This window comes from Podarcis bocagei, assembly GCF_964188305.1.
Source record: "Podarcis bocagei genome assembly, chromosome: 7".
In the NCBI taxonomy this organism is placed as follows: Eukaryota; Metazoa; Chordata; class Lepidosauria; order Squamata; family Lacertidae; genus Podarcis; species Podarcis bocagei.
This window is the reverse complement of record NC_138132.1, coordinates 52,051,129-52,072,800: the sequence shown is the minus strand read 5'-3', so window position 1 is coordinate 52,072,800 and position 21,672 is coordinate 52,051,129. Positions and strand designations below refer to the sequence as shown.

Below are 21,672 nucleotides of genomic sequence, written 5' to 3'. Positions count from 1 at the left end.
TGCAGACTTTGGGGCAACTAGAGAGCATTCGGTTTTTCAAATGCAGCCTTGAACGAGCCAGGCAAATTTTGGGCTGCAGATCCCCTGCTGCCTCGCTGGATCTCTTGAACTAGTGCGGTTGCTCTACAGCAACACACGTGAAGCTGGCTTTTACTGCACCCAGGCCACTGGTCCATCTAGCTCAGTCTTGTCGACACTGGCAGCAGCTCTGCAGAGCTTCAGATAGCACATTCCCAACCCTACCTGGAGATTCTGCTGACTGAACCTGGGACCTCCTGCAAGCAGAGCAGATTCTCTATCACAAAGCTATGGCCCTTCCGCCTTCAGTGTCCCACAATTCACCCTCCTATTTGGATACTTCATTTGGAGGTGAATACTGATCTTGGTCAACCCAGTTCCTGGCAGCTGAGAGGAAGTCTTTTCCCCTCTGCTTACAGTTAGCAGCAGAAAGTCTCCTCCTTCCCCAAGAGCCGTTGCACAAAATTCATTTCTTGTCTGATTCCCGTTTATACCTGCCAATTTTGAAGCACAGCTTATGTTCTCTTTGCCTTATCCTGCAGCTTGCAGCACTTGATTCCCTACTTTTGGAGTGCAAAGCTTAGCATCTCCTTTAAAGTTCTTTGTCTGTCCCAACTTCTCATTGTTTATTAAATTCATGTGTCATCTTTTATCCCAAGGGATAAAACACTTAAAATATCTTAAGTAAATAAAACGGATCCCAATGATGTGATGGGTTCTGGATATGAAGAGGTTAATAAAAGTAGATTATTGGAATGGTTTCAGTTCTACAGTGTTCTCAACTGCATCTAACATCCCACTGCTTTTGGGGGGGCGGGGGGGAATCAGTTTTAAGGGGCTGCGTTCACGTGGTGCTTTTACACTATGCTGAGGATGATTAGCGTGAGTTGTGTGAACTTTTTTGGCGCAGTCTTCCCCTGCACGCCTCTTGAGCTGAAGAATCCTGTGCAAGTCGAAAGCTGGCGCCGTTTGGAACTGGAGCGAGCCGCAGCGGCGCTTGGTGGGAATCGGGGCGGGAGGGACGGCCGAGACGCGTGTCTGGAGGGAGACACTGGCGGAGGCCGGGCAGTTGTGGGGCGTTTCTGGCTCAGCCCGCAGAGGAGGAGCAGGAAGGGACGTAGGGGAGTTGGGGGGGGGGGAGGTGTCCGCCCAGCAGCCGGTTCCCTCCTTCACTTTCTCGGTGCAGCTGAGCGCGGCGCGATGGGGGGCATCGAGTGGGCCATGTGGGCGAACGAGCAGGCGCTGGCCTCCGGCCTAAGTGAGTTTTTTGGGGGGATCCGAGGAGGGAGGGGGATGGACACCAGCATCTCTTCTTGCCAAGTGGAGCCAAAGGGCCCCTGAGCAAGTGCAGAGTGTCCTTGTTGCCCCAGGCAAGGAAAAGCGGGCGATGTCAGGTTAGAAACTGTTCTGAGCCCCATCCCGAAATCTTTCCTTCGCGAAAGGATTCGAGTCCCTCCAGCAGGTTTGTGGCCCGGGAGTCCTCTCTTCCTCCTCCAATTCCCCTCACCCCCACAGTGGTGTGGTTAAACCAGAGTAAATGAAGGAATCTGCACCTTGCCCATTGCAAGGGGCTCCATAGCCTCAGTCCATTTGCTTTGTGCCCGAGTGGGTGGAATTACAAAAATTGGGGCACATCTTTTAGTGGAGTAGCTTTGGGCTGGGGAAAGCAGGGGGAGCAGGTTAAATGTGAGCGAGAGAGAGCCTGCCTGTGAGTTTGCAGAGCCAAGACTGAAATTCTCAACCCCTTAAGTTCTCCCTTCTTTTAAAAAAATACAGAAATAAAATGTATTTGTTCCTAAACATTGAGCATTCCAATTAAACGTGCTTTTGTGACATTCCCAGTATGTCAGTGGCCAGCAATGATATGCCCTATTCCCCAGTAATTTCAAATTAGTCTTGATGGAACCGAATCTTAAACTTTGAATTTTCATAGTGATGGCAACAGTTTTTACTCGTTTTTTTCAGCTCTGCCTTGCCATCGGGTTTGTGTGTGTGTTGTGACTCTCCTGGAAGTATTGCCTTGCTGTGTGGGAGAGCAGTTCACCTGCCCTGTGGTGGTTATGTTAAACACATAATACCCCCCCCCCCTTTTGATGGGGGCATCCTTTTTAATTGGGGCAGGAAGGAGACTTCTAGATTTTTGGAGGGGAAAGGACTTTAACCTGGCTTGGCTGTGACCATCAGAGCCAAGGAGATTTTTGTGCTTTCCTTTAGAGGAAGTGCAATGGATGAAAATAAGGAAGGAAACTTGATGTTGCCATTAGCCCAGGAGTGATCTGTGCAGGCTAGGGCATTTGCAAGCACACAGCCTTCCATTTTCCTGTTAGTTAAGGTGGAGTAATCAAGAGCCATATTGTGTATCCATATTCAAAATCATTAGGGCTGATTAGTTGGCCAGCATCACTCAATAGGACTTCTTGCAATAAGGAAAGTGATGGGGAAAGTGTGTGGTAACATTTGCTTTGATGGACCAGACTTCCCTGCACACAGAATAAATGTTCATTAAATAGTCAGCAACATATAATCTTCCTACAAACAAATCAGGTTGATTCCTCAATATATAGGTTGTTTGGAAGCACCTTGAGACTCTTATCAAAACAGACAGTCCACAAACATCCCAAATGAGTTTTTTTTACTGGGCGCATTGCTTAGCATCCTGCATCTGTTTGAGACAGCCCCTATACATAAGCGAAAGGGACCCAGGCATTTGGTGGCTGAAGGATACTGTTCCTGACAACCCTGAGATCCATAAATGAAATAATATTTTTAATTGTAACTGGGGTTTAAAAAAACATTTTAACTATTTTAGAACACTTTTAAAAAATGTGTTTGCCAACCTGGGCTCCTTCAGGAGGAAGGGGGGATATAAATTCAATACATAATAAATAATCAGAACCCAGGGGACTACAGCTGAGCACTCAACAGAAATGTGTTAATGTATCCAACTTGTTGTCATTATAGACTTAGTGAAATTATTTCATATTTTATACCTTTGATAGCACCAATTCTTTTTTTCAAATTTCCGCACCACGTTTAAAGCGTGTGGCTTCCTTCAAAGGATCCTGGAAGCTGCAAATTGTTAAGGGTGCTGGGAACTGCAGCTCTGTGAGGGAATAAACTACGTTTCCCAGGATTCTTTGGAGGAAGCAATGTGTTTGAAATGTATGGTGTGTACGCAGCCCCAGTCTAAACATTGTACTGTTTGCTTTGCATCTGTCAATTGTTATGTACTGTAAGTACATACCTAAAACATGTACTCTCAACATAATGGATAGTTTTGCCTTGAGGCAATGTGAAAACTGGACGTATGTTTGTGTGCACATACTTGCACTTCTGGCTGCAAGTGCAGTTGTTGAATTTGAGAGACATAACATCGGCACATAGCCTGTGTTGATTTGTGTGTGACCCTTAGCCTTATTTTTATGTAAAACAAAAGCCAAGACTCAGAAAATAAACAAATCTAGTTCACAGATAAACCTTTCAATTAATTCTGGGATATCAGACAGCATCGTTAAAAAGAGAGAGTTTCATGGTACCATAAAGATAAAAAGATTTCTTGCAGCATAAACTTTCATAGAGTAGCTTTGTGTAGTGTTTATTTGTATGGTATGCTACAGTAAATCATTTTGTCTCTAATTTCCCACAAGACCCTTCCTTGTTTTCACTGCACCATTATTTGGATCTTTTGAAGCTGGTATCTTAAGATGACGCGGAGCTCGGGCTTCTTTGCCAACTCCTTTAATTCCTGCATAGTTCGGCCTTCGTGCTGTAATCACAGCAGTGCACAGAACATCCCGTTTGCTTCCACAGGCCTGCTGGTTCAAGTGTGCTCAAATGCGTCCATCTGGCGCTCTGCTTGACGCATCCCAGATGTCCGCCCAGCTCCTTTCAGACAAGGAGGGCCTGGTGGCATGGCCATGACAAGTTCTTGCTTTTTAAAACTTCAGTTGCCCTGTGAACCAAAACACAAGAGGCAGCAGAAGGGAGCTATTTCTGGCTGCTTTCTCGAAATGACTTTGCCGCTGGGAGCCTCACATGCTCCCTTGACAAAATAAGAAATGCTGGCCAGGTCAGAGAAACCAGCAGCTCCACCCTTGAGTGCCTTTGCTGCAGAAGTGGGCTTATTGTGCGCACATACAGAGAAAGTTCCTTTAATCTGGGTTAGTGTGTTCACACAGACGGAGGAGGGCTTATGGCCTAGCACCTTGCAAAAACTTTTTCATGAAATCAGTGCTTGCTCCTGTTCCACACCCATCCAGAGCAGTCAGGTGGTGAGGCAATGACAGACTGGGAGAAGGTTTCACTTCTTGGTTCTTCTCCCTTGCAAAGATCTGATGGTGGTAAACTGGCCTTGTAGGAATTTCCCTGCAGTCAGGTGACCTAGTAGGAAGTGAGGCTCTAAAGGAAAGAGGCATATGAAGAGACCTGTCTGCTAGATCAGGCCAAAGGGGACCCATCTAGTTCAGATGCCTTTTTGCACTGTGGCCAACCAGATGCCCCAATTGAAACCTGGTATCTCACCTGCACCCTGTGCAAGACCAAAATTTGGCAGGTCTCCACCCATCGCCTTCCATTCTACACATGCACTACATTATAGCTGTGACTCCCTATGGCACCCCCTTGGCTCAGCTCTCACTCCGGGGGAACCGGCCGTGCTGCCCTAAATCTACATCTATGAGAACTGCCCCCTCCCCACCCCCCACAAACTTGGTTTATCTAGCTCAATATTGCCTACGCTGGCTGGCAGCAGTTCTCCAGGGTTTCAGGCAGGAGTCTTTCCTATCTGGGCTCAGAGGTGAAGGGGGTTGAATCTGGCAAGTGCTCTGCCCCTGGGTTATGGCCCTTCCCTGAGCTTATATCCGCCCCCTGCACCCCCACCCCCACCCTAAAGATTTCTTCCACTTTTGCAAACATTGGGGTTTCCCTGATGCCTCCTTCCCTCTTGCCAGTGGCGTAGTGTGGGGGGTGCAGGGGGGGTGGGCCGCACTGGGCGCAACATCTGGGGGTTAGGGTTAGGGGGCGCAAATCCATGGGTTAGGGGGCGCAAATCCACGGGTTAGGGGGCACAAATTACTTGCCTTGCCCCGGATGCTGACAACCCACGCTACGCCACTGCCTCTTGCACCAAGAGGGTGACATTTTTGACTCCGCAAGCACCAGCAGAAACAAAGGATATGAGCTGATCACGGAGGCAGTAGCATACAGGCATTGTGTGACTCTTAGCCACTGATAGACTCCTCCTCTGTGAATTAGTCTAATCCTCCTAGAAGGACATGAGAAAAGGGTGTGTGGAGCAAGACTAAGGGAGTTCTTAGTTTTGATCTCATCTTGTCCAGGAACACAACCAGATGACTTCCGCCACAAGGACATAAGAAGAAGAAGAAAACACCCTGTCAGATCAGTTCACAAATGTAAATTAATACAGCCTCCTTCTTCACAAGTGGGGCATAACATGTGGCTAAGAAGAGATGTTTCATTTAGGTCAGACTAGAAGCCTAGCTAGGGAGAAGTCCTGAAGCCCAGCCTCTCACAGCATCCAACCAGATCGATGCCTTTGGGAAGCTCACAAGCAGGGAGTAATGGGATAAAAGCCCTCTCCTGCTTCCCCAGCAGCTCTTTGTGTGTGGGGGGGGGGTAGCCTGCCCTTGAACCTGGAGGCTCTATTACCATAGGTTGTGGTCTGCAGTTGATATAAGTCTACCCTGAATTGGCCTCTCCTCTCCTTTTAAAAGTCATTGAAGTGAGGGGCCATTTCCACAGCACCTGTGGCTGTAAATTCCACAAATGAATGACGTATTGTGTGGTGGTGGTGGGAATCCTGCCTTTTATCTGCCCTGAGTCTACTGCTAATCATTTTCACTGGGCAACTCCAAGCAAGTACTGTACAGTAATTCTTTCTTAACAAACAGCTCCCCATCCCCATTCAAAGCTGGGCAGTGTGGAGCCTGAGGGAACCTTAAAAGCATGGCTGAGATAATGTGTGAAAAGTGCTGTGAGCAATTAAAGAATGCCTTGCAGCATCAAAGATTATTATCTGCTGCTATGGGTGTTCCTTGCCCTCACACGTTTTCAGTGAAATAGCAAAGACAAGGTTTCCTCTGAACATGCACAGAGTATCATTCATGGAAAGCAGAAAGTTAAGAAACAGGAATTCTTAAGGTGGGGAACGGCTGTTTCTTTGGGTGTTAACACCTCTGCCTCTGTCAAAGGCCCTTCCTTTATTTCTCAACCTGCCTTTTTGCCAAAGAGCATTGTGCATATTTCTGTGCTGCTTTTATCCTCACAACAATCCTGTAGGGAAGGCCACACTCCCTGAGCTGCATGGCTGGGTAGGGAACGGACCCTGGGTCCCTCTGGTCCCAGTGCAACACTCTCTGACGGATGAGTGGGGAACATTCGCCAGTCCAAGGGCCGCATCTCCTTGTGGGAAACCGTCTGAGGGCCGCATGCCAATGGTAGGCGGAGCCAGAGGTAAAAGTGGGCAGGGCAGCAGATGCAGATTTTACTCTGGGCACAGCAGGCTAGTTTTTACATACACACCTACCCAGCTCTCTCCATCCTCCATGTAGGCAAGTAAGAGGCATTACTAGAGATCAAGGACACATTGCAGCCACTCAAGGAAGGAGCAAAGCAGGACTGGGGAACGGTGTGGCCTGCGGAGAATGCTAAGGGGCAAACAGAGAGGGCTGCATAAAGCCCCTTGGCCAGAGGTTGCCCACCCTGCTCCAGCCACTGCACAGCATCACACGGACTCTCTAATTTTAAGTGGCTTTTCTGCTCTTTTAATTTATTTTTCTCCCGTAATCAATACATCAATAAAAGTTGGGCCATGAATTGTGAGCTGTGGGCTCGTTACATTTGTTTTGCATGTTGGATTTTTTTTTTTTTTATGTTGATTTGTGGTGGACGGTGGTTACCGGTAGGTAAGCTTGTCTTTTTTTTCTTCCCCCCTTTTAGTTCTAGTGACTGGTGGGATCGTGGCAGTTGCTGGGCAGTTCAAAAACTGGCAGTTTGCAGCCTATTCAATGTATCCTTCCATGTGATTTCTGTCTCCTTTCTTCTCTCCCCCCCCCCCAAGAAAATCCCTGGATTCTGTAGCCGCAAGATGCCTTGTGATTCCGGTGGTATCACAGAATCAAACAGGCGAGAGGCACCTCAAAATCCATCTAGTCCAACTTCCTTTTGACCAGTTCCCCAGATGGTACAGCATCAATAAATTAGGGTTTTGCTTAATCTGGTTGTGTGTGTGTGCGCGTGCTTGCAGAAGTCTAGAGATTACAAAATTGGAATTTCTGTGACTGAACAATTTGGTCACTTCCCAACACTTAACAAGAGGTGGAAGCAAGGTTCCATTGGCCAAATGATGTCAAGGAAATAAAAAATAGTCGCTTTGCTTAATGCAGGCGTTCTGCAGAAGTATGAGGATTGCAAAATGTGGAATTTCTGTAGCTGCAGAAAAGAGGGAAGAAGGTAGTTTCTGTTTAGTAAATCGGGTCCAGGAAGTTGCAGGAAGAAGATCTTGAATTTATGAAGGGACTTTTGGATTAACGAATTCACTGTTTTGAAATAATTTGGAACTTTAATGGCGGATTACTTCCTTCCTTGTCTTTGAAATCGGGTGGCACTCCCCCTACAGGGCTTTCGGATTACAAAATCCTGGGAACTGACTTTTGTTTTGAATTCCATCTCACTGGCTGTTTACTCCTGAATTTGTCTTTCCCATGGAACAATAGACAATTTGACCTTGAACATTGACAGATGTGTAATGAGTGGTGCAGGGAGAACAAGAGCGTCTAAAGCAAAGGAAACTAAAGAGGCTAAGGAAAAAGAAAAGGAAAAGGAAAGAAGACCAGCACAATTTGTACAAACAACATTGACCCAAGGACGCCGTTCGTCGGTCCCAGCTGTACTGGTGTCTCATAGAGAACAAGGGGAAATAACTGAGAAGTCCACTGAGGAAGATATGGCAGCAGGTGGGTCAGACACACTATTAAAACAAATATTGGAGCAACTATCAAGTTTAAATCAGAAGGTGGACGATCAGTCTGTGAAGATAGATAAAGCAACTTCCTCGATCCAAAAACTGACTGACCAAGTTTCCCAGCACACGCAAGCCATAGAGAAATTGCAAGGAGCAACAGCGGAAAATCGAGAATTAGCTGGAGAAGCAATCCAGAAAGTGGGAGTCCTACAAAAAGAGGTGGAAGAAATAAAAGGAGAAGTTAGGCCCCTGCACAAACAGGTGGGTGAACAACAAGTCTATCTGTCAATGGTGGAACTGAAAAATCGTGAGAGCAACATCAAATTGAGAGGTATTCCAGAACTCGAGCAAGGAGACTTGATTGGATACTTAACACAGGAATTCTCGAAGTTCTGGGGTTTAAAGGAAGACACGGATTTTAGGATTGTCTCGGCATATAGATTGGGAAGACTGGTAAGGAAAGACAGATCCAGAGACTGCTTGATAATTTTAAGAACAAAGGAAGAGAGAGACAAGATCCTAGGCCTTCACTTCAAAAAAGCAATTGAAATACAAGACAAAAGAGTGGAAATTTACAGAGATATCCCGAGGCAGCTGCTGGACCTTAGAGCCACCTATACAGAATTAGCAAAATTGCTGAGACACAACGCAATCCCCTATAGGTGGGAGTTTCCACAGGGATTATCCTTCACCTACAAAGAAAGGAAGGTTAAAATAAGAACACCTGAAGATAACCAAAGGTTCCTTCACGACCACGGAGAAGATCTCCAAAAAGGAGCGGATTGGCTTCCAGTTTTACCAGCACCAGCACCGCCCGGAAGTGGGCCAACGCCTATACCTTCGGGATCTGAACAAAAGGAAGACACCCCATCTTAAGAACATCTTAAATAGAACAGGATGTCTCTGCAGCTACTTAGTTGGAACATAAATGGCGGGAATTCTCCGGAAAAAAGGAGAAGGATATTTCATATCCTAAAAAAAGAACAATTGGATGTAATATGTTTGCAAGAAACACATGTGACTAGGCTCCACAGGAAAGTATTAATCAATAAAAGACTTGGCCAAGAATTTATCTCATCAGACAAAGTTAAAAAAAGAGGTGTTGTAATTTATGCAAAGGAGAACCTGTCGCCAAAATTTTTATTTAAAGATGATCATGGAAGAATCCTCGCAATTGAAATCCAAACACAAGGGGAAAAGATTTTGATATTAGGAATCTACGCGCCAAATGATGGAAAATCAGAATTCTACAAGAAGCTGCATGAGACAATGATGGACTATTTGGACTATGCTAATATTATTGTGATGGGAGATATGAATGGGGTGGTGTCTACAAATATGGACAAATCCCAAAATCAAAACTTAACAACAGACGGCAGACTCCCTAAAACTTTCTTTGAAATGATAGACAATATGGACTTGATTGACATTTGGAGGACAAGGAACCCCTTGGGTAAAGAAGGAACTTTCTTTTCTGAGGCCCATTTGTCATGGACACGAATCGACCAAATTTGGATATCTAGAGGGCTGGCTCCGAAAACGAGAAAAGTGGAAATCTGCCCAAAAACCTGCTCCGACCACAATGCCATAAAAATGGAACTGAGACTTTTCCCAACTGGATCCTTCAGATGGAGAATGAATGACACCTTGTTAAGAGATCAAGAGATTGTGAAGAAGGCCCAAAAAACACTAAAGGACTACTTTGAAATAAATTTGAACACTACGGTGGAGAAAAGAACAATCTGGGACGCAAGTAAAGCTGTAATGAGAGGGTTTCTGATTCAACAGAATTCGATAAAAAGAAAATATTGGAATGGAAAAAAAGAAAAAATTTTAGAGAAAATAAGTGAAGGAGAGAAAAAATTGAGAACCAAACCGAAATCTAAAGAGGTGCTAAGAGAGATCAAATTCCATCAAGCACAATATTCGAAACTGATCAATCAAGAGATTGAGTGGAAAATCAAACAAATGAAGCAGAGATCGTTTGAATCAGCAAATAAATGTGGAAAGTTGCTGGCTTGGCAGCTGAAAAAAAGACAAAAGTTAAATACGGTTACAAATCTGGAGATTCAAGGAAAAATAGTTCAGAAACCAGAAGAAATAAGAAAGTGCTTCCACAGATATTTCAAAGAGCTCTACGCACAGGGGCCTCAGAAAGAATCGGAAATGGACCAATTTTTGGAAACAAATGGACTACCTAAAATAAGTCAAGATAAAAGATCAATTCTTAACAGCAAAATAACTCAACAGGAAATTGAAGGTGCCATCCAAAACATGCAGCTGGGCAAATCTCCAGGCCCGGATGGACTCACCTCCAAATATTACAAAACTTTGAAGGATTTCTTGATACAACCGTTGTTGGAGGTTTGTAACCAGATCATGGAGGGGAGGAAGGCACCGGAAACGTGGAAAGAAGCATTTATCACATTGATTCCCAAGTCAGAAAGGGAAAAGACTCAGCTTAAGAACTACCGTCCCATCTCACTCCTGAATGTGGATTACAAAATTTTTGCAGACATTTTAGCAAGTAGACTTAAAAATGTATTAAATGAAGTAATTCACAAGGACCAAGCAGGCTTTCTCCCTGGTAGACACATGTCGGACAATACCAGGAACATTATTGATATTTTGGAGCTGCTGCGAATTAAAAATACAAGGGCTGCTTTAATCTTTATTGATGCGGAGAAAGCATTTGACAACATTTCTTGGATGTTTATGAAGAAGAACTTGAAAGGGATGGGAGTGGGACGGGGGTTTGAAAATGGATTAGAAGCAATCTATTCAGAACAAAAAGCTAAATTGATAGTGAACAATGTGGTATCGGAGGAACTTCGAATTGAAAAAGGGACACGACAGGGGTGCCCTTTATCCCCTCTGCTATTTATTTCTGTTCTGGAGGTTTTGCTGAATATGATTAGGGAGGACCAGCTGGTGCAAGGCATAGAGGTCGGAGCGAAACAATACAAACTGAAAGCCTTTGCAGATGACCTAGTCTTGACAGTACAGGAGCCAGTATCTAGTACAAAAAGAGTTTTGGAACTTATTTTGGAGTTTGGTCGGGTGGCGGGATTTAAGCTAAACAAACAAAAAACTAAGGTTTTGGTCAAAAATCTGACACCTACAGAGACAGAGGAGTATCAGAAAGAGACAGAGCTAAGTGTGGTTAAAAAAGTGAAATACCTGGGGGTATACTTGTCCACCAAAAATTTAAACCTTTTTAAAGATAACTATGAAAAATGTTGGTTGGAAATTAAAAAAGACTTGGATATTTGGTCAAGATTGAAACTTACCTTGTCAGGCCGAATCGCAGCTATAAAGATGTGTGTTTTGCCTAAAATGCTATTTTTATTTCAGACCCTTCAGGTCGTGGACAGAATGGAATGTTTTGGAAAATGGCAGAAGGATATTTCTAAGTTTGTCTGGCAGGGCAAAAAGCCCCGAATAAAATTTAAAATACTAACCGACTCAAAAGAAAGAGGGGGGTTTGCCCTGCCGGACCTAAGGTTGTACTATGAAGCTGCAGCCTTCTGCTGGTTGAAGGATTGGTTTTTGTTGGAAAACACCGATGTCCTAGATCTGGAAGGGTTTGATAATGTGTATGGTTGGCATGCATACTTGTGGTATGACAAGGCGAAGGTTCATAAATTGTTTAAAAATCATATTGTCAGAAAATCAATTTTTGCCGTCTGGATGAAGTACAAGGATTTATTAGAAAGCAAGACCCCGAGGTGGCTATCACCTGTGGAAGCCAAGATTTCTAAAAAAAAGCCCAATATGGAGGCCTACTGGCCAAAGTATTGGGAACTGATTGAAAGAGTTGGAGATAACTGGAAGCTCCAAAGCCAGGACAAATTAAAAGGTAAGGTGCGAGATTGGTTACATTATGCTCAAATTCAAGAGGTATTTAAAATGGACAGAAAAGTGGGTTTCCAGTTGGAGAAATCGAAACTGGAGACGGAGCTGCTAGAACCAAAGACTAAGGTACTTTCGAGGATGTATGACTTGCTGCTTAAATGGAACACACAGGATGAGACAGTTAAATCTGCTATGATAAAATGGGCACAGGATGTGGGACACAACATTATGTCTGAAGACTGGGAAAGGTTATGGAACACCGGTATGAAATTCACGGCATGTAGTGCCTTGAAAGAGAACATTATGAAAATGGTATACCGGTGGTACATGACTCCAGTCAAGTTGGCTAAAATATATCATCTTTCTGATAATAAGTGTTGGAAATGCAAGGAGGCAGAAGGGACATTCTTTCACCTCTGGTGGACCTGCCCGAAAGTAAAGGCCTTCTGGGAAATCATACATAATGAGCTGAAAAAGGTATTTAGATATACCTTCTCTAAGAAACCAGAGGCCTTTCTCTTGGGCATGGTGGACCGGAAGGTGCCAAAGAAGGACAGAACCTTGTTTATGTATGCAACCACAGCAGCTAGGATTCTCATCGCAAAGTTCTGGAAGACACCAGATTTACCCACACTGGAGGACTGGCAGACGCAGTTGATGGACTACATGGAGTTGGCAGAAATGACTGGCAGAATCCGAGATCTGAGCGAAGAAACTATGGAGGAGGACTGGAAAAAATTTAAGGATTATTTGCAAAAACATTATAAGTTGTTTGAATGTTAAGATAGCGCACGATTAAGAAATGTTATGTTTCCGCAATTTATTTTAAGAAATGATAAAGTAAGTATTGATAGAAAAAACGAGAAATATTTGAAACAAATTATTATGTTTATTAAGAATGTCAAAACTAAATTACAATTTTTTGAAATTGGTAACATAATACATTTAAAGGTATAATAAGATGGGAAATAAGATAACAAATTGCTGAACTGGCTAGAACAATGAATGCAATGCTGAGAGGATGCGAGGAGGTCCAAAAGTGAATTGCTGAAAGATGTTAAGGAAAGTTTCACAACATTTTTTCTTGTTTTTATTTTTTCTTATATATATATATAAAAAATGTTTCTTGTATGTTGCCATGTAAACAAATTTGTAAATCTATGAAAAGAAACGCAATAAAAAATCTTTATAAAAAAAAAAAAAAAGGAAGTTGCAGTTCCATAGCCAGTCACTGTGGCTGCTGGTGAAAGGGCAGAGCAGAAAGGACTGAGTTGGCTTGTAGGTTGTGCAAAGGAGCAATGTGCACATGGAGTCACATCCTTCTGCTTGTGGGTTTGAGCCTGCCAGTCAGTGAGATCAAGCTCTCCCCCAGTTCAACCAGAGACTCACCAAATGCCCTTGTGCAGTTTGGTACTTCTCAGACTCAGTTTCCCACATGTAACACAGCAATCAGAGGGGCTTTGTTTTCAGGAGCTGTTGAAAGGGTGAAATGGAAATGACCTTATCCTCCTCCGATCTTTGGGTTATAGTGGGGGGATAAAAGAGAGCAGAGAATTTGCAAAGATTTGGCCTGATGAGTTCAAACCAATATGAAATCCAGCCTGGTCTGTTCTCTCTCCTGTCCCTGGACCATGTGTCCAGTTTTTCTGCTCTTCTACTTCCCTCAAAACTTTGGTGTTTGCTTAAAGTGGTTTTACTCCACTCTTTATCTGAAAAGACTCCCAGAGCATCCCTGCTCACAGACATTCAATTTAAAAGACATGGCACAAAAGGAAAAGAGGGATGGGATGGGAAAGGAAGAGGGGAAAAGCAAATTTGACAACCAGTTCTTAAAGGTACAAGGGCCATTTTATTCCTTCATCTGATTCCTGGTGCCTTTGTGTGAGAATCTCAGTCTGATCCAGGCTATACACATACAGTAGTACCTTGGTTTACAACCATAATCAGTTCCAGAGGTCCATTTGTAAACCAAAACAGGTTGTAACCCAAGGTGCACTTTCGCCAATAGGGCCTCCAAATTTTTTTTGTTTGTAACCTCCCAAAAAATGGGTTGTGATCCAAAGAAAGGTTTCAAACTGGGACACGCACTTCCGGTTTGACATGTTTGTAATCCAAAACGTATGCAAACCAAAGTACCACTGTAGTCACATTTTGAAGGCCACACCCACAACATACATTTAAGGCACTATTATATCACTTTGTCAGTCATGGCTTCCCCCAAAGAATCCTGGGAACTGTAGTTTGTTAAGGGTGCTGAGAGCTGTTAGGAGATTCCATCTTCCCTTCACAGAACTACAATTCTCAGAGTATTCTGAAAATTGTAGCTCTGTGGGGGAAGAAGGATTCTCCTCACAACTCTCAGTACCCTTAACAAACAAACCTCCCAAGATTCTTTGGGGGTAAGCCATGGCTGCTTACGGTGGCATAAAAGTGAGCTAAACGTGCAGGTATGACCCTAGTATTTGTCTACCGTTTTCTATCTGCATGCTCCCCTACAGATAACAGGTCTCGGTCTCAAGGGGCCTACAGCCTGAAATAGCTTGCAGCCGTTTCAGTTTTGGTATTTTGGGGAAATTTTTGTGTTTGCAACCACAGTGATTGCAGAAAGAGATGCAGACTTTACCTCAGCGTACAGACTGCTTCAAACAGATCTCTCTCCATGCCTCTTCCACCCCCTCACACAGAGGAAAGGTTGTGTTGAGACAAACATGTGTGCTGCATGTGTGAACTGGCTCTTTGGCTCCAGGTCACTAGTGGGACTTTGGAAATATTTTTTCTGTTAGAAAAACACACACACAAATTGTATAACACCATAACATAACATAACATAACATAACATAACATAACATAACATAACAACATAACATAACATAACATAACATAACATAACATAACATAACAACATAACAACATATATACATTTTTAAAAACTCTTCTCTCATTTCCCGGGACTGAGCAAAGGAGGGATTCTGGGCTGTCCTGGATATCAGTGGCTACTCAGGAGAAAGCTTTCCTAGGATAATGGGGCACAAAAGAGATACCCCCCCTTCCTTAACCCTTTTCCCCAAAGAGCTGCTGGAGTCTTTATATGCCTGCTGGAGTACCCGAGGGGGAAGCGGAAAAAGGGATCTACAATGGAGCGGTGGTAAGTGTCTTTTTTTTTAATGCTTTATTTTTATTTATGATTTTCAGGTTTATACATTTCAATAATTTTACAGTCATTCTAACATTTCAAAACTTGACTTCCTTCCCTCTATTTCTGCGGCTCCTTAAATTTATTTTTAATATCTTCTGCATATCCAAATTAACTTAATTTGATCATTTTTTGATCTACTTTAAATATATACTCTTATGAAACTGCATTACAATAATCCTGCCAATGTTCTTAACTGTTTACAATTTGTAAATATTCAATAAACCATTTCCATTCTTTTATAAGTATGGTGTCTAATGCCTTTTCATTTTTGACCAATATTGTTATTGACATTGGCTTTCAAAATAGGCATTCATTTTAGTTATGTAGCCTTGTACCTGGTGTTGCTTGGGAAGTCTAAGAACCCAAAACTCCAGCACACTTTTGAAATCAATGGTTACGTTCAGCACATTTCCAAAAGGGTCAGCCTGCCATCTTCCTTCAAAATGGCATCCAGTTGTATCCAAACATAGACAAAACCCTGCTCCTTGAGCTCGGGAACTGTCTGGTTAAAATCAATGTAGTTTCAAAAGGTTAGGTCTGCCTCCTTCATTCAGTATGGCTTTTGAGCAAGCTTCTGGGTATCACAGAACCCTTTGACAGCTAGAATCTGTGTTTGTCATTGCACTCTCTCTTTTTACTCCCATCCCCAACAGTGGCCAGAAGTGCTTCACAACTGTCGTGAAGGCATTTGGACCCCTCACTAGGAATTACTACGTCCGTGCTTTCCTGCACATATGGTAAATAATTCATTCCACTTCTTGACTTGTCAGCCTTTTCAGTATTTGAGGGGAAAATTAGACAAAACTTTCTGCTTTCTCTCTCCAGTTAACTGATGCTCACGTCTCATGGAGACACGAGTGTGTTTGTGTGTGGCCCACATACATGAAACTCACATGGAAGTCTTAATTGGATGTGGTCGGGGGGGAGGGGCATTACAGTGGGTCCCCTTTCCTTGGTTCTGCAATGTGGGTGGGTGTTTTGTTTACTCAATTGAATCTTAAGACGGTCATAAGATGTTGCGCTCGCCTCCTTCCTACAGTGAATTCTCCCTTTTTTAATATTAAAAAAACAGCAACACTGTATATCTGAAGGCAATGTAGCTTATTTATTTAACAAGATTGATATAGCACTTATTTTCCCCCAAAAAAACCTCCCCCCCACAATGTTCTGGTTTATGTAAAATAATATAAAATACTCAGAAGAAAATAGCAATAAACTCAGCAGACTTTTTAAAAAGGTGACATAATGAAGCCATCAAAATGTAGATAAAATGGACAGTTTTCGAAACAATATGCATAATAAAATGATCTGTCTTGGGAGGCTTCCCAAACAGAAAAGGTTTTAGCAGGGTCAAAAACTCTACAATGAAGGTGGCTGCCTAATAGGAAGCTCACCAGGTGACCTTGAGTCACTTGCTTCCTCTTAGTGTAACCGACCTTGTTATGTATTGAAGTTCTCACCCTGGCCACCAAGAGTATTATGTATATAGCTTTCACTCAGGCCCACATCAGTTACTTTAGGCGGGAAACCCTGGGTTGTTGTTGCTACAAGCAGGCCAGCTGAGCTGTTTGCTGTTCAGTTCTGTTCCAGCTTACAAATAAAGAGCTGCTTTGGAGAAATTGCTGCGTCGTCTGCTATGTCTACCCACTATTTAACAGACCTCGCAGGATCATTAAAAGGGGGAGAACTGCGTACGCCTCCTTGAACTGCGTGGAAAGAAATGTGGGTTATAAATGCAATGAATAATATTAACAGTTCCTTTTCAGATCCTGGCCAGTCAGCTGGCAAGACTGTTCTTAAAGTAGGAGGGTCGGGCACAAGCTCCTGCTTTAACTTGCCAACTGCATTTATCTTATTCAGAACAAAAGATGTATGTCACAGGTGCAAAACTAACCTCTTGACCTCCAGACCCCACCAGCCCTGGCCAGCATGGCCAGTGGTCCAAGGATGATTGGACTCATAACATTTGGAGACCTGTTGGTTCCCCATCCCTGACATACAATGTTCAGAAGAAGTGTCTGGGCAGAAATCCCTTAAATGTCTGGGGGTGGGTGGGGAGATTTTCACCTTTCGAAATTTGGGAACCCTATTACCAGCATCCATTAGAGCATCACAAGACAGCATTAAATCATTCCTCACATAAATCCGGGCATTGGGAGGAGACTGCCTAGCTGGACTGCTGGGATTCTTGGAAGGAATGGCGCAACACAGGTGATGCTCTGCATATTTCATTGGTGGCTGGTGCCCATTGAGACTGATAGGGCAGAAGGCAGAAAGGTCAACAGTAGGTGGCGCCAGAGCCAACTAATTCTATCTTTGTCCCCATCGTTCTTCTGCTGCGTTCATTGCGTTATGGTTTATATGTAAATTGATTTGATAAGCTATCATAGAAGTGAGAAGTGGCTTATAGATTCTCTAAAACAAATACAAATAAATCTCTCTCACTTATTCCTTTTGCAGCTTGGCCATTCCAGCAGCATTTTTACTGGCCACGATCCTCGGCACAGTTTGTCTCGCCATTGCAAGCGGCATTTACTTACTGGTAAGTAGCCCCCACCACAACCCCCATTTGACTCCTGAATTAACAACAGCAACAGTAATAATATATACAAAGATGTCAAATAGTTAAAATGATTTGTAGCTAATGGATCATCCAGTGTTTAGTAAACTGAATGATTGATGAGTTAAATTTAAATAAATGTGCATTTTACCACAGTGTCACTCTAGGTGTCCTTTTAAGATAGTCAAGGAGAATATGGAAAAAAATATTTGTTTTTTGTGGGGAGGATGGTCTTAGAGGGTTATTAGGTCCTTGTCCTGGGAGTTTCTTGTAAAACAGAGTCGCCCCTGTTTTAAAGCTTCAGTCAGTTTGCACAAAAGTATTCTCCCCTAATATTTTTTGCAAAGATCCAGGGCTCAGCTGTCTGATGGTTTTAGGCTGCAGGATCTGCAAGGCAACCTTTAGTTCCTGCAATCCTTTGCTTCAGAGCCTAGGAATGGCTAGCAGCCCTCTAGCTCCCTCTAGCTGGTCAGAGCTCATGCTACCTTTAAATACAAAATATTGTTGTAGCATATTCCAGTATTTCCAGTATTTCATGTGGAGCAAGAAATGATGTTGTACATCCTGGGGTTTATGATGCCTAGTGTGGTGTGGCAATTAGAGAGTTGGATGAAAGAAACCTGGGAGACCAGGGTTCAAATTCCCACTCAGGAGGCTTACCATGGGCCAGTTACCAACTCTCAGCCTAACCTACCTCACAGGGTTGTTGTGGGACTTGAATAAGGAGTAGGAGAAGCATGTGTGCCACTCTGAACTCCTTGGAGAAGAAGGTGGGATATAAAAGCAGTAAAAATATGATGATGATGATGATGATGATGATGATGATGATGATGATATTGTATTAGTATCTCATTTTCTTACAAGTTTTTGTATAATGTGTATAATTTATGTGGTGTAAAAAGCTTGTTTAATCTTAACTGGGCATTTGCTATCACTTATTTGAGTCTAACAAGATATTCAATTTTTAAAAGTGCTGAGGCCTCAGCTTTTTACCCCGGACTTTGGCACCTGAGAGAATATATTTTTAGGACTCACACTCTTCTCTTCACAATGACATTTATTTTTAGATTCTTGTAACCCATCCTGAGACCTTATGGTGAAGGGCAGGGAATAAATCAAATAACCATAATCAGAAATGAATAGTGAAAATGTTTTGTATCCAACTGACATTTACTCAGAGTAGACCCATTGAAATAAATAGTTACATCCCTTAATTTAAATGGTTGTACTCTGAGCATGACTTACATTGGATACAACATAATAAGTCTCTCCAAGGCAGAAATGTACTCATTTTTCCTCTAGTAAAGATTCAACACATTTCCCCCCTTCCTCTCAAATCATTATTATTTGTTTTCAAACGGGATACAAAAGTAAAAATAAAATAAACATCGAACAAAAATACAATGCAGGTCCATCGATGCATAAAGGGCATCAAGAAAAACGGAAACAACTTTTTTTAAAAATACACAGTTTCTGTGCAATGAACTCAGTGAGGTCAGCTGGCTGGCATACATTGCCATCAGACTGACCGACTGGGGTGGGAGGGATGTGACTTGAATGGAGGCTATGGACAGAATGAGTCTTTGACAGAATAGGGATTTGCATCAGGGTTTAAATTCTGCCTTGAAGTATCAGTCGCTGGGAATTGCTGGTGTAGAAAACGCTGTTAGACACTCAGGTTGTGCTTGAGGATTTCCCTGTGAGAATAGGATGCTGGACTAGATGGGCCTTTAGCCTGATCAGCAAGGCTCTTCTTAGATTCTTTATGTTCTTATGCTGAGTCCAACCATTTATTCCTCTAGTTCAGCATCATCTACACAGATGGGCAGCAGCTTTCCAGGGTTTCAGGCAGGGGACGATTCCCAGCCTTACCTGGAAATGCCAGGAGCTTCTGCATGCAAGGCAGATGCTCAACCTCTGAGCTATGGCAAGGTCAATATAGGGAACTTAGGAAGCTTCTTCTGCTGAGTCAGGCCATTGGTCCAACTAGCACAGTATTGTCTACACTGACAGGCAGTGGCTCTCCAAGGTTTCAGGTGGGAGTCTCTCCCAGCCCTACTTCTGTGGTAGATCATCTGCTTTACATACTGAAGTTTCCAGGTTCTATATGTGGCGCCTCCAGGGAGAATTAGGAATGTAGCCTTGCCTGAAGCCCTGAGGTGTGGTTGACAGTCAATGTGGACAATACTGAGCTAGCTCAACTAATCTCGTCTGACTTTGTGTAAGGCCTCAGACGCTCCTGTGAACATGGGACCATGTGCATGCAGAAAATAAAAATAAAAATGGGTTTTTCCCTTGAGATACCCTTTCCCCCCTCATATCTCTCTGGGCTTTTTCCTCCAGGCTGCCATCCGTGGCGAAGAGTGGCGTCCCATCGAAGTGAGGCAACGGGAAGTGCTACAAATAGGAGCCACAATTAAACACCCTCCAACCAACCCACCCCCACGGCCTCCAGCTGAGGCTCGCAGAAAGCAAGCGGGCGAGGTAGAAGCTGCAGCCCAGGATAACCCGCTGCCTGTTGTCATCGAGGCTGAATGAATGACAGGCCGGGCTGGTGTCCTCGAAGGAGCCTGAGGGGGCTTCTTTTGCTGTGCTCGGAGCAGTGGGGGAGGAGTGGCCATTTTGTGGTTGATCTTCAGATATTGTCCTCCTCTTCCAGCTCTGTTGTCTGCCTCTACAGATGCTTCTCCACAAGCCAGATTCTCCTCAGTCCTGTCACTTCCCCCAGTTTGTTCCTGGCCAGGTAGCTGCCATGCTTGTTTCACGACAGGGCCAAGCGGCGGCCATATTGTTCGTCTCCAAAATACCCATTGGAGAATTGTGAAGCTCCAGGCAGGGATGACTCCAGCCGGCATCCTGAGAGTGGCAATGGCTTTCTCTTTTCTTCATGGGGAACCTTCCGTTCTCTCTAGGATTCCCCATGTTTTTACTTTGTAATAAAAATTACCTGGTTGGTTGGTTGTCTTCTTTGTATGGTTGTGTTTCTTTGCTCTGTTTCACTTTCTCAGGGTTTTCTACATCCGTGGTTTATATATACATATGCATGATCTGGTTGGCTTGACTGCCATAAATTGGCAAAGGAGTCTGGCTCTCAAGCGATTACAACTTCAGAAATTATTTGCCTCCTAAATTAGGCTGTGAGAATACCTGGTGAACAGCCACTCAAGTGTAGATTTGTACTTGTATTTCCAGGTCAACTCCGGGTTAATGTGTTTGGGTTTGTTTGCTTTTTTGTGAAGTGAAGGAAGTAATTGGCTTCATGCTTTCTGAACCAGCATTTTGCGACTGGCTCCAGGTTACCGCAGTGGAGGTCAGACTTCAAGCTTGAGGAAACTAATTTGTCTTTTGCTAGATCCCTGAGGTTATTTATTCATTTATTACATTTCTATACCACCTGTTCCTCCAAGGACCTCAAGGTGGTGTACATGGTTTTCTCCTCCTCACTTTTTCTTCAGAACAACCTTGTGAGGCAGATTAGGCTGAGAGACAGTGTCACCCAATGAACTTCATGACTCAGGAGGGATTCAAACTCTGGTCTTCCAGGTCACACTCCAACACACTTTTCGTTACACCACACAGGAACCAGGTGCAAAGAGCAGAGCGTAAAATTAAAAGAACGTGGTGCTACCAAGCAGTTCCTAAACCCAGACATTTTTTTTCCCAAATACCAGAACTGAGCTGAACTCACACACCTGCCATACAACTATCCTTTATTGGTTAACCCATGTTTTCTTCATTTCAGCAATCTGATTTAAGTCCCTGTGTATCATATTCTTGCTATCCTTTTTGAACAATTGAGTGTCAGAAATCTATCTATTGCAAATAATCCAGGGAGTTGCCCATCTCTGAGTTAGCGGACCTTGGCAGTTGTAGCAAAATGCAACTTAGCTCTCCATATGCCCAATGTTTACCTGTGCGTAATGTTGGCTACCTGTTGTAAATAACATACTCGGGAGGATAAAGCTATCAGCAGCTATGAGCCATCATGGCTACATCCTCTGTTGGAGGCAGTATGCCTCTGGGGGCTGTTTACTGGGAATCCCAAGTGGGGAAGAGTGCTGT

General features: G+C 43.5%; 1 protein-coding gene across 1 annotated transcript; it reads left to right on the top strand.

Moving 5' to 3' along the window:
* The first annotated feature begins 1,133 nt into the window (after positions 1-1,133).
* CYBA (cytochrome b-245 alpha chain) lies at positions 1,134-20,574 on the top strand. The gene is made up of 6 exons (XM_081202226.1): positions 1,134-1,276; positions 6,976-7,045; positions 14,925-14,999; positions 15,704-15,787; positions 17,511-17,592; positions 19,954-20,574. Exons 1-6 carry the CDS (start codon positions 1,219-1,221, stop codon positions 20,146-20,148), a joined length of 564 nt encoding a protein of 187 aa, XP_081058352.1. The 5' UTR covers positions 1,134-1,218; the 3' UTR covers positions 20,149-20,574.
* The last annotated feature ends 1,098 nt before the right edge of the window (positions 20,575-21,672 follow it).